This window comes from Daktulosphaira vitifoliae, unplaced genomic scaffold, assembly GCF_025091365.1.
Source record: "Daktulosphaira vitifoliae isolate Bord-2020 unplaced genomic scaffold, ASM2509136v1 Scaffold_1, whole genome shotgun sequence".
In the NCBI taxonomy this organism is placed as follows: domain Eukaryota; kingdom Metazoa; phylum Arthropoda; class Insecta; order Hemiptera; family Phylloxeridae; genus Daktulosphaira; species Daktulosphaira vitifoliae.
Genome location: NW_026099572.1, coordinates 33326682 through 33339330, shown reverse-complemented (window position 1 = coordinate 33339330; position 12649 = coordinate 33326682). Strand labels below are relative to the sequence as shown.

Here is a 12649-nt window from a genome sequence, read left to right as displayed (position 1 = left end):
GGAAGATATGTTTGTAACGAGACCCCCTGCAACTCCTAAAACAATTATTTCACACGAACCATACAAAAAGAAAAAAAAAACGGAAAATTATGAAGAAAAGAGGAAGAATGATTTACTAGAATTAGCATGCAATCACCTACAACAATCCATATATGATAACGACATTTTAGCGAAGTCATGGGCAATTGAATTAGAAAAACTTGAACCTCATCAACCACTGTTCGCTCAAAAAGCAATTAACGATGTCCTTTTTGAAGCCCGCTTAAAAACTCTCCATCGTAATTCGGTAAAAATTAATCATTCTTGCGTATGTTCGCGCTCTTCAACACCATCTATGTTTGTTCAACCTGCGCCTGTATATCTATCTACAAATTCGAATTTATCACTATCTGGTCATGTATGGGAGACTTCAAACGTTTTAAACATAACAGCTTATAATAGTTTCAGTGAACTTCTTACCGACACTCTATACACAAATTAAGATGAATTACTTTTTTTTTTCTAACAGTTGAAACAAATTTTCTTCTTCTTCTTCCGCGCCTTAATCTCAACTACTTGAGGTCGACCATCCTTATCCTAAACTTCCACTTGACACGATCTCTCACATTATCTACGCTCACATTAGCTGTCTTCATATTGGCTTTAATAGCATCACTCCATCTCTTTATTGGTCTTCCTCTATCTCATCTTACTTCAACATTAATTTCTATAACTGTTCTTACAGCTTCTGATTCTTCTTTCCTGATACCATGACCAAACTGTTCTACTTTCTTATCAACCGCCCAACACTCTGAACCATACATCTTAGCTGGCCTCACTACAGTCTTGTAGAATTTACCTTTCAGCCTCATTGAAATTCTTTTATCGCATAAGACGCCAGACGCTTTTCTCCACTTCAACCACCTGCACTGTCTTACATGATCATCAATACCACCACTCTTTTGCACAACTAACCCTAAATACTTAAAAATCTCCACCTCTCCAATCACGTCCTCGCCTATTGTCACTGACCTACTCATTTCACCTACCTCGTGTTCTCCTTTGTCAAACTCGTACTCTTTACATTCTGTCTTACTTCTACTTATTCTTAAACCCTTTTCTTCAAGAGCTAATCTCCACACCTCTAGCCTTTGATTAATTTTCACCCTATGCTATCATATTAACACTATATCGTCAGCAAACAACATGCACTATGGCACCTCTACTTGTATTTCACTAGTAATTTCATCCATCAATATAGAGAATAAGTAAGGGCTTAAAGCAGAACTTATGCCAGTTAAGATTAACTGATATTTTAACTAATTAACTGAAAAAAGCAACGTCATTTCAACAGAAAATTAAATTAATTTAATTAAGTTAAAAAGTTTATTAGAAAAATATTTTACTAATCAAGTTTAAAAGTTAAAAAAAGTTAACTTTTTAACTAGTTAAAGCTCACCATTGGTAATATGATCAAATCATCTTCTAAGTCTATTTTACAATCAAGCGACAGTTGTAACTTCATATTTGTAATTAAATTTTGTGATAAGAGCATTTTAATTTGATAGTATTTTATCAGTATGAACGCGTGAGCGGTTTTTGCCCATTTTTTTAAATGAAAACATTCAGTTAATTCCTTCGTAAGAAGATAGTTTTGTTGTATGTAATATTATGTTAGTTTCTTCTCTATTAAAAAATTGTCAATTGTTAATAATATGAGTGTAGTTAATTTACGGACAGTTAAACGTGAATTTTCAAGTCTTAAACGTAGACCAGACTTTCTATATCCAAAATTATGTGATGATTTAAAAACAATTCTAGAGTATTCTAGTAAATATTTTTAAAAACGAAATTTATGTGATTGTTTAATATTTTTCCTTTTTTTGTTTTAGGTTTACTAGATTTATATGAGCCTATGTTAAGCAATATTAATGATTGCATATTAATTAAAATAATTAAACATGTAAATTAAAAATATTTAACATGAGTGTTTTAGTATTATAATTAAAATTTTATATTTTAAGGTTTCTGATGTGTGCTACTCAAATTCATTAAATAATGAGGAAGCAATTGTTATATTTTTTAAATTTTTAGTTAAGTTACACATTGAATACTGTCCTAATGAGTCAGTTAAAAAAACAATTATAAAGTAAGTGTTAATAGAATAATTCTTTTAACAGGTTATGTTCACTATGTATTTCAATGTTTAAATATGTTATATATCTAGGTGTTTTAAATTGTGTCCAGATGAAAAACAAGCTACTCTAAGAACTTTATTTTCTTCGGATCTTATTAAAATAATGGAAAGAGAGCATAATTTTTCAGAAGCAGAGTTCTTATTTAAAACTTTAAGTAATTGTTGTGAACAATTTCCAGAAATAATTCTTCAGTGCACAAAAAAAATTATTATTTTTTTAGAATTTCATCTTCAAAAAGCATATTATTGTTTATCAGGGTGAGCTCTCAAAAAATTAAAAATTAAACTAAATATTTAAAATTTTAGGTATAACATTGTATAGCTTTAGTGTACAATATAATAAATGTGTTCTAAGATATGAAGTTTTTTTTAGCGATGAAAGCAGTCCAGTTACAAAAATATCTGCTATTAGATGTATACATGAAACATTTCGATTTTTTCTTAATTTTTTTAAACGAAATTTGATTAATACATCATTGTCACCATCATTAAATGAATATTTTGTAAAACTACAATATAGTAATTATTTACCCATGGAAACACTTTTTAATTGTACTTTATCTATAGTCTCATTTCATCTGACTTCTATGACTCCATTGGAATTTTGGAAGGTTTGAAAAATAATTCTTATATTATACTTAAATTTTATTACTATGAAACTATAAGTTTATCTAGAAAATAACTAGTAGTATTGATGTTAAACTAACAGTAATAAAATTTATATTTTATAGGTTTGTCAGAAAAATATCTTGTCAGAACCAGATTTTATTAAATTAAGTTTATGTGTTTCAATATTAAACACTTTTTCATGGCAAGATCTAATACTTGTGGAAAATTATAGCGAAAAATCTTTATTCTCATACTTGTTTGATATTATTGTTAAAATTTACAAAAGGTATAAAATAGTTAATATTATTAACTATTAATATTAGAAAAATATTTTGATAAATACGTTATATATAACATTTTTAATAACTGTTATGTAGAAGTTCAAATGATAGCAGTATTATATTATCTACAAGTCGAGTTGTGTTTATTATTTCTAAACGGCTTAGTAATTGCTGTAAAATACAAATAGAGAAGATTGAACTTGAATTTTTAATTGATTTTGTGTGGGACCATTTGGATCATTATATTGATGGAGTTAGGCATTTAGCTAGAGATACATTGTTAAATATAATTAAAATTAAAGGTAATAATTTTATGCTTTTCTTTTTTTTAAAAAATAGGTTATTTTATTAATTCTTATTACTTAATATAGATGAATATGTATTAGAAAAAATACTGTGCAGTTTATCTGCATGTAATCGAAATTCTAAAGCTTTTATTGTTGTACTAACATTACTAGCTGATAAAAAAATTTCTGAAGACATAATTAAATATTTACCTTGTGTTTCAAACGAGTTATTATCATTGATGAGTTCAAGTAATTCAGTGAGTTAAATAAATGTGTTAATTAAAAAAATATTTCAAGCTTTTTTTAGTACTATCTATATAAAAATCTATGTACTTCTTAGTACATGCTAATGAAGTTATTTGATGAATTTTTGTTTTATAAATTAAATTAATTTTATCTAGGTAGAGTTATACTTGATATTTTGACAGTATTTATATCTTTTTTCCAGTAATTTTTATATATTTACACTATATTCTAATTATATTGCTTGTTATTTATTTTAACAATGACCAATTTTTTTTCCCATTCAATAAAACTATTGTTTAGTACTTTTAATACCATATTAAATTGATGGATGATTAAAAAAAATTGGACAAGTATATTTATAAATGATATTTAATCTGCACTAGTTTTTCATATTTAATATAAATCTAATCTTTTCTTTTTAACTATCATAAGTATTAATATTTATCAATCCATTAGTATTTTTGTATGAAACCTGCTAAATAATGATTATACCAAAGACTACTGTTTTTGAAAAGGTGTTACATGGTATTATGAAAGAATTTTTTTTAGCTATATGATTAAAATTCTTATCTATTTAACTTCCCTGATTTTAATCATCTGATTAATCTATTTTAAATTAATTTTTTTAGGATTTTATGTGCTATATATTTATTAATTAAGTTAACTATCCCATTAACCTAAGAGTTATTAAAAAATTATAATTATTTCAATTTTTATATATATTATGCATTAAATTAGAATGAAACTAGGCTCTGCCCCAGACCCAGAGCCCTTCGAGCCTTACGCGCCAAAGGCGCGTAAGCCTCTTTGAGCCGTAATCATAAGTAGACCACTGATTCCGGTAGGGGTACCCGGCTATGCCGGGCACCATTAGTGTTTTTCAGAAAAAATATTACTTCAGAATCAGTGTAACAAAACTATATATAAAAATGTTATTAATAAAATCAGGAAAATTCAAAAAGGGAATATAGTAAAATGTATTGGGTATAAGGTTTGTTAATGAGGTATTCCCTTTAGGCCTATTCAAAAATTATTTTAGGAGGGTATTTAATATTTTTTATTTTGTTAAACATGTTATAGAAATTTTTTTGCTAAAAATTAAAGTAATGATTGAAAAAAAGGACATTAGGTCTTTATTTATTAGAAGTTGCCTAAAAAAATATTGATAGCGCTGGTTCAAGGGGGGCCCATATCTCTCTTAAATACACCCCCGTTATACAACAAAATTATTAATAATCTAATTATAATAATTGTGTTTATATTATAGAATAATTAAAAAAAAATTCTGCAGGTTATTATACGTGGCACATTGTAAAAAATTTAATTTTGATAAAAATATTATTAACTGCGATTTAACGTTGGACAGCATAGTTATCATAGATGAATTCCAATTCAAACGATTAACTCATACTTTCATACATCATATATGAGAAAAAAAAGATTATTATTAATGTACTGTTCTGATAATGAAAGTACAAACTTATATAATTATAACGTCTTGAAATTTATATATAACATATAATATTCCTTGATAAAATATAGTGCAAATGCAAAATAGTGTCCTAATAATAATACATATTACACCATATAATTAAGGTTCATAATAAACGTATGAACAGAAATGAATCACTGCGCATATTAAAACGATGCGTGTGGACTTAAAAAAAAAAAACTCGTTTAACAGTGACAAATGAACGGTTTAAATTGTTTTTTTTATCATATCTCAGGAATGTCATTGGGCGGGTCTGATGAAAATTTCAAACCTTACGTCGTAAAACGCTGGCGTCAGTGAGCGTTTTTCTCAAAAACGGTCAAAATTTTAAAACGCTCACAGGCGAGCGGCAAAAATTTTCCGACCTTCGCCAATAATTTTCCCGGACTCTGGTGACTAAGTACTTTCGTTGAAAAAAAAAATTTTGAAAATCCGATTAATTTTTCTCGGATTTAAAAAAGTAATTTTTCCAGAAAAGCGTTTTTTTCCTTGTTCTATTATATAATAAGATTTTTATAACCACAATAGAAATAATTTGTCAAAATATTATTTATAAATACATTAAATTATCACTAATTGGTTTATCTAAAAAAATATGGAAACTACTATGGTATTTGAACAAAACAGAATTAACAATTAAGAAAAAATTTCTAAAAATTAATTACAATTTACTAAGAATTTTGTACCTTAGTGATGTAGCTAGGAGGCTGATAAAATTGCAGACCTCCTTCGAAGTTAATGATCTGACCGAATTATTTATTAAACATTTTCTTTTTAAATTAATATTAAGCAAAAATAATATTATAAAATACTAAAACATTTCTTCAACCCCTTTCCTGTTAAATATTTTCTAGGTATGTCTATGATTTACTCCCTTATAAATAATTACACTGTACTTTTTGTGTTTATTAATTGAACACACAATTATTACAATAATATAAAATAAGTTAATTAAAGTATTAATATTTTCATGAAATATTTTCATGAAATATTTTTGAATATTTGCTTTTATATTTATAATTTTCTCTCAACTATGCAAAAAATTTTCCTAATTTCACAAACAATGTTTAACTACATTTAAAATTATAGCCTTAAGTATTAAATACATGAATTCAAGGTGATAAGTTTGTTAGTATACAAAAAAAAAATAATAATAATTTTGAAATAAATTATGAATAAAATGAATTTTATAAATAGATAATGAGGTAGAATCCAATTGTGTCTTTATGTACCCACCATAATAAAATCCTAAATGTACTATAAAAACAGTGATAGATGGGGACAGGCTCCCTTGTGATGCCATGATAAAAAATGTTTAGGGATATAATGATTTGAAATTTTATTTAAGTAGGAAAATAAAAAATATATATAATAATTAAAAATTATTTAAATCTTGCAAAATAATATTATTTTATTCTAGGCTATACATGTATTTTTATCTTTAATGACTGATAATTTAACCAATACAGAATTTGAATTATGGTTTAACTATTGGATACAACCATTATTTCATTGTGCTGATACTTTAGATGTAAAATATATAGAACAAATACTAAAAAATGCTGTTCAATTATCACCAAATATTTCTAAAAAATTTATTAAGTACGAATATTTTTAATTATTGCAGTTAATATAAGTAAATTCTTATCTATTGTTTATACATAACACCATAATTCTGTGACATTTAATATTTTTATTTGTTTTTATAGTTCATTGTGTTGTAAAAATAATTAATTTTTTTAAATATAGAATGTATTTCAGAGTTTTGCAAAAAATTATATTTAATATTATAATTAAAATTTTATATTCTTTATTTACATACTTTTTAATTAAGAAAAAGCAATTCAAAGTATAGCAGAAAAGCAAAAGGAGAGAAGACTGGATGGAGTATAAAGGCTTGTGCAAAGAAGCCAAGTTTGCAGTAAGTAAGGCAAAGTTTAAGAGGTTTGATGAGTTGTTTGTATGATAGGCTAGGAACAAAGGAAGGCGAGAAAGAAATCTATAGACTTGCAAAGATAAAAGAGAAAAGGTCTAAAGATTATCATTATATAAGGTGTATAAAAAGTGTTGATAATAAGGTACTCTCGAGTGATGATGATGTGAAAAAAAGGTTGAAAGAGTATTTTGCAAAATTATTGAATGAGGTGTACCCAAAAGAGACATTAGTGGATATCTCGTGGAATGAAGGACTGGTAGATTTAATTAGTGAGAAAGAGGTATGGGAGGCTGTGGCGTCAATGAAAAAGAATAAAGCAGTAGGACCAGATCAACTGCCAGTAGAAGTATGGAAAATATTAGGCGGTGTTGACATAAGGTGGTTGAAGGAACTTTTAAATAAAATCTTATTTGAAGGGAATGAGAATAAGTGTAGCAGAGATGATAATGCTTAGATGGATGAGTGGAGTGACTAGAAAAGATAGGATAAGGAACAAGCATATAAGAGGGAGTATAGGTGTAGCGTCAATTGTGGATAAGATGAGAGAAAATAGACTTAGATGGTTTGGTCATGGTATAAGGAAAGAAGAATCAGAAGCTGTAAGAACAGTTATAGAAATTAATGTTGAAGTAAGATGAGATGAGGAAGACCAATAAAGAGATGGAGTGATGCTATTAAAGCCAATATGAAGACAGCTAATGTGAGCGTAGATAATGTGAGAGATCGTGTCAAGTGGAAGTTTAGGATAAGGATGGTTGACCTCAAGTAGTTGAGATTAAGGCGCGGAAGAAGAAGAAAATTTATAAACCTTTTAATTCATTTATACATTTCAATATGTTTAAAGACTCAGATAATGTTTAATAATTCGCTAATTTTGAAATCAAATGTATTATACTGTGTTTTTAAATTTTAAATGCAATATTTATTTATATCAAAAGATTTTTTTTTAAGTGCTGTTACTATTATATCATTAATACATGATTGTATAATTTTTGAACAATGCTCTTAATGAATGCTTCATTTTATTAGTTACATCTAAATATAATAAAATAATAAGCATTTCTACTATTTTATTTAACATTAATGACCAATAAAAATTATAGTTTTTTATTAATCATTGTTATTATTTTTTAGAATGAAAGATGAAAATAAATTTTTTTTGAAAATATCTCTTATTTGTTTTAAAATTGAAAAGCAAATTAATTCACAAAATATTGAATGCATAAATTGGATAGATATGATAACTGTAGAGACTATGAAAAAAGCTTTGCATAATAATGATAATGAAGTAAGATTTTTTTTTTTATAGTAAAAAATTGGTTAAATTTAATGTGCTTAAAATATTTAGAAATAATAAACAATTTTATATTTACAGATAAGAATTATTGCAGTAAATTTAATTTTAGATAGTCATAAAACAACAAAGTCATTTTTGAAGGAAGAACTTGAACTAATGAAATATTTTATCATATACAATGTCAAAACTGAAGAAGCATCAATAAGACAAATCAATTTAAGTCTTGTAAAAAAAGTTTGTAATTGAAACTTCTATCATTTACTTTTATTTTCTAATATATCCTTTAATATTATATGTTTAAATATTATATGAAAGTTAGTAAATAAATGAGGTCTGATTTAAATATTTATAAGAAGATTGGTTAACATTCCTATTTAAGTGCTAGTACAGAAGGTGTAAAGTGTAGCCTTTCACCAGAGCTTACACTTTAATTTAAATATTCTATTCGTTATGAATGTTTGCTCTATTAACCTGCTATTTAATAATGGTTGATATAGTTTAAACTCTTATGGATGTTAGGCAAAAATTTTTAGTCATTGGAGAGTTTATATAGCATTAAATTACGTAGAGCAAAGAACATTGTATATTGTCAATAAAGCCATGTGAAGTGCTTCCATTAACAAAATGTGTTGTACAAATATTGAATAGAAATTAAATATATTTTCTAATTCATAATAGAAAACATTTAATTTCTAAAAAATAGTAAAAGTCTGCTAAATGTTTTAATCTGAATTGAAATTTCTTTCCCTCCCTTTTCAAGGTCAATTAAACCATAGAGAATTTTTTTAAAAGCATATTTTCATACTTGGGTAGAATTTTTTTTTGAATACCTTTTTGAATCATTACATCAAATTTAAAAATTATTTCATATTTTATTTATTAAATTAAATATATTACACAGACCAAGAGAAGTAATGTTACACAAAAATTTTAATTATGCCCATTTTGACTTATAAAATTTTATTTTTTTGCAAAATATTCTTAATTGTGTTATAAATTACCAATAAATTAAATACATGAAAAACTAATGTTTACATTAAAATATTGGTATTTAGAATAAAGGTACATTTCTTAAAATCCTCAAATATTATACAAATTGCATGATTTAGATGCATTACTCATTTTTTTAGGTTAAATAAGTTTTTAAATCAGTATTCCTAGGGTATACAGGGATATTTTTTGCCTAAGTGTGTATATTTGTATGATGAGATTATTGTTTACTATTTTTAATGTTATTAAACTTTTTAGCTTATATTAAGAATGAAAGAAAGTCAATATTCAGCAGTTGTTAGAAGTGATAAAATATTAGAAAAATCAGTAGAACAAAATTATACACAATTTCATCATTGGTTAATTACTTTTTGTTTTGAAAATTTATTTTTTGATGAAAATTTTGCTAGACGTTATTTTGTTCTTGAAGTTTTGAATCTTATAAGTACTTTTTTGTCTTTAAATGAAACTAAAAAACAAATGTTCAAGGACACAAAAAATATTTGTTTATTATTAAACTGTATTTGGGATACACACGAACAAAACAAATTATTGGCAGTGAAAATATTGAAGAGTAAATCTTTAGAAAAAATTAATCTACCTGTAAGAATATACTTATCTTTTTTGATAAATATGTCTTATTTTATTTTATATTTGTCTACAGAGTGAAATTTCAATTGAAGACATTTTTAATATAATCAAGGTTTTGGTTTCTAGTATAAATCCTTCTGACTGTATAACAGCTGCATATCTATTAGAAGTGATGATTTATTTATCTAACAAAAAGTAAAAAATTTTTTCCCTTTTCATTATTAATAAGTTTTTCGTTGAGTATATATAAGAATAATCGTTTATTTAATTTTTAAATGTTTTAGTTCTGAAGAATATACACTTGATATTTTATCTAATTTAGCTAAAATGCTTGAAATAGAAATAAAATTAGCAGAGAAAAGTATAATTTTAGCATCTGCAAAGGGACCAATGTATGGAATCATTCATACCATTAGACATTTAGTTAACACCTTGAATTGGGAGTAAGTAATAATTAAGGCTGAGCTGACATATGCAATATTGTATTTATTGGTATCCTGCTATTTACACTGATTACCATCTGTATTACTCCAAATTCCATAACTTACATCTTAGAATTTTACTAAAAATAAGAAAAAGATTTTTTAATTTTATGTGATGTTTTATATTTACTTTATTTTGAAAAAAAAAAATTTGACCTCTGGATTTGTCTTCATGGTGAAAATGACTACTGTATTCATAAATATGCCATTTTGTGTTAAAATTCTGGGTTTTGTATTTTATCTTATTTTAAAATACCCGACAAGTGGAGTATACTGAATTTCATAAATATAATATAAATAAAATTGATATAGCATAAAAAGTTAAATTTATTTAAATTTTTATGCTTTTTTTAAGTATTGAAAAGTAACATTGAAATGCAAACTAGCTTAAATAACCATTTTTTTCAGTCGACGGGAGTGACGTACGATTAATAAAATACAAGTGTTACTGACTCGGCAGTAACACTTGTATTTTACGCGCTCAGGGTATAACCCCAACCCATAACAAGGTTAACTTGGTAAGGAATTTTTTGCATTTTAGCTTCGATGCGAAGCTGAGAAGGTATTAATTTTACCATGATGTGTTTATTTTTTTTTTATTATTTTTTTTTTTTTGTGTCTGTCACTACATTTTCTCAGCTCTTACTGGACCGATTTCTTTNTTTTTTTGTGTCTGTCACTACTTTTTCTCAGCTCTCACTGGACCGATTTCTTTTAACAATACGTCAAAAGATCACAAATTGTATCTAGTTGAAGACGTTACCCTTAAAAATTTAAAAATTTTCCCTCGTTCCCCGCAAATGTGGGAAATATCCAAAAAAATTACAAATTTAAAAATCGACAAATTTTGTCATTTTTTTCACTTTTTTTTCTTAAAACTTCCATAACTTTTTCAAAAATCAACAAATCAACATAATTTTTTTTTAAACTAAAACCTTAGATATTTTCCTTTCATTTGATATAATTTTTTTGAAAATTTAACACTTAACCTGCTCATGGGGGGGGATTTAAAATTGCAACTTTTTTACAAAAACTAACTTTTTCAACTTAATTTTTGAAAATGTTCCGGAAATACTGCGTCCTTTAAACATATATCAAATTAAAGCTTATTTTATGTACTATAAAATGAAAAAAAAAAATTTGTCCCGACACTTTATCTTCTGCATGTAAACGGTTGCCGTAGTTAAAAAAACACTATTTTTGTGTTAAAATTTTCGATTTTCAATTTTTAATTTTCAACTTAAAAATGCTATAACTTTTCGAAAAATGCATGTATCAGCACAATTTTTTTTTTTCTAAATACATTATAAGTACATCTTCCATTTGACATACTTTTTATTAAAATTAGACAATTTCCCCTTATATAGGGGGGGTTCAAACTTTGGAACATTGTATAAAAAATAGAACTTTTTCAACTGAACTTTTGAAAATGTTCCGGAAATACTGCGTCCTTTAAACATATATCAGATTATAGCTTATTTCATGTACTATAAAATGAAAAAAAAAAATTTGTCCCGACACTTTATCTTCTGCATGTAAACGGTTGCCGTAGTTAAAAAAACACTATTTTTGTGTTAAAATTTTCGATTTTCAATTTTTAATTTTCAACTTAAAAATGCTATAACTTTTCGAAAAATGCATGTATCAGCACAATTTTTTTTTTTCTAAATACATTATAAGTACATCTTCCATTTGACATACTTTTTATTAAAATTAGACAATTTCCCCTTATATAGGGGGGGTTCAAACTTTGAAACATTGTATAAAAAATAGAACTTTTTCAACTGAACTTTTGAAAATGTTCCGGAAATACTGCGTCCTTTAAACATATATCAAATTAAAGCTTTTTTTATGTACTATAAAATGAAAAAAAAAAATTTGTCCCGACACCTTATCTTCTATGTGCAAATGGCTGTCGAAATTATAAAAAAAATGTAATATTTGCGATAAAAATCACCTTTTATAACGATGTTTTTTGTACTTAAAACTGCCATAACTTTTTCAAATATTAACTAATCAAAATAATATTTCTTTATATTGAAACCTTAGGTAATTTCCTTTCATTTGATATCATTTTTTTTTGAAAATCTAACACTTATTCTGCTCACAGTGGAGATCTAAAATAGCAACTTTTTTACAAAAACTAACTTTTTCAACTTAATTTTTGAAAATGTTCCGGAAATACTGCGTCCTTTAAACATATATCAAATTAAAGCTTATTTTATGTACTATAAAATGAAAAAAAAAAATTTGTCCCGACAC

The 12649-nt window shown here is 25.8% G+C and overlaps 1 protein-coding gene across 3 annotated transcripts in view; it reads left to right on the top strand.

The window, feature by feature from the left end:
• The window catches only part of LOC126897595 (thyroid adenoma-associated protein homolog), a 27295-nt gene continuing 14646 nt past the window's right edge, over positions 1-12649 (top strand). The window contains exons 1-14 of one of the 3 annotated variants that reach the window (XM_050671426.1): positions 1-286; positions 1872-1942; positions 2004-2128; positions 2207-2434; positions 2550-2787; positions 2908-3071; positions 3163-3368; positions 3438-3610; positions 6512-6693; positions 8162-8315; positions 8403-8558; positions 9573-9917; positions 9979-10100; positions 10190-10348. In XM_050671426.1, the coding sequence (XP_050527383.1) occupies positions 1895-1942; positions 2004-2128; positions 2207-2434; positions 2550-2787; positions 2908-3071; positions 3163-3368; positions 3438-3610; positions 6512-6693; positions 8162-8315; positions 8403-8558; positions 9573-9917; positions 9979-10100; positions 10190-10348 (2300 nt within the window). In that variant the 5' untranslated portion in view covers positions 1-286; positions 1872-1894. Of the gene's footprint in view, positions 287-1547; positions 1810-1871; positions 1943-2003; positions 2129-2206; positions 2435-2549; positions 2788-2907; positions 3072-3162; positions 3369-3437; positions 3611-6511; positions 6694-8161; positions 8316-8402; positions 8559-9572; positions 9918-9978; positions 10101-10189; positions 10349-12649 lie in introns of those variants that run through there. The other 2 variants (XM_050671502.1, XM_050671349.1) reach the window with 2 other exon arrangements.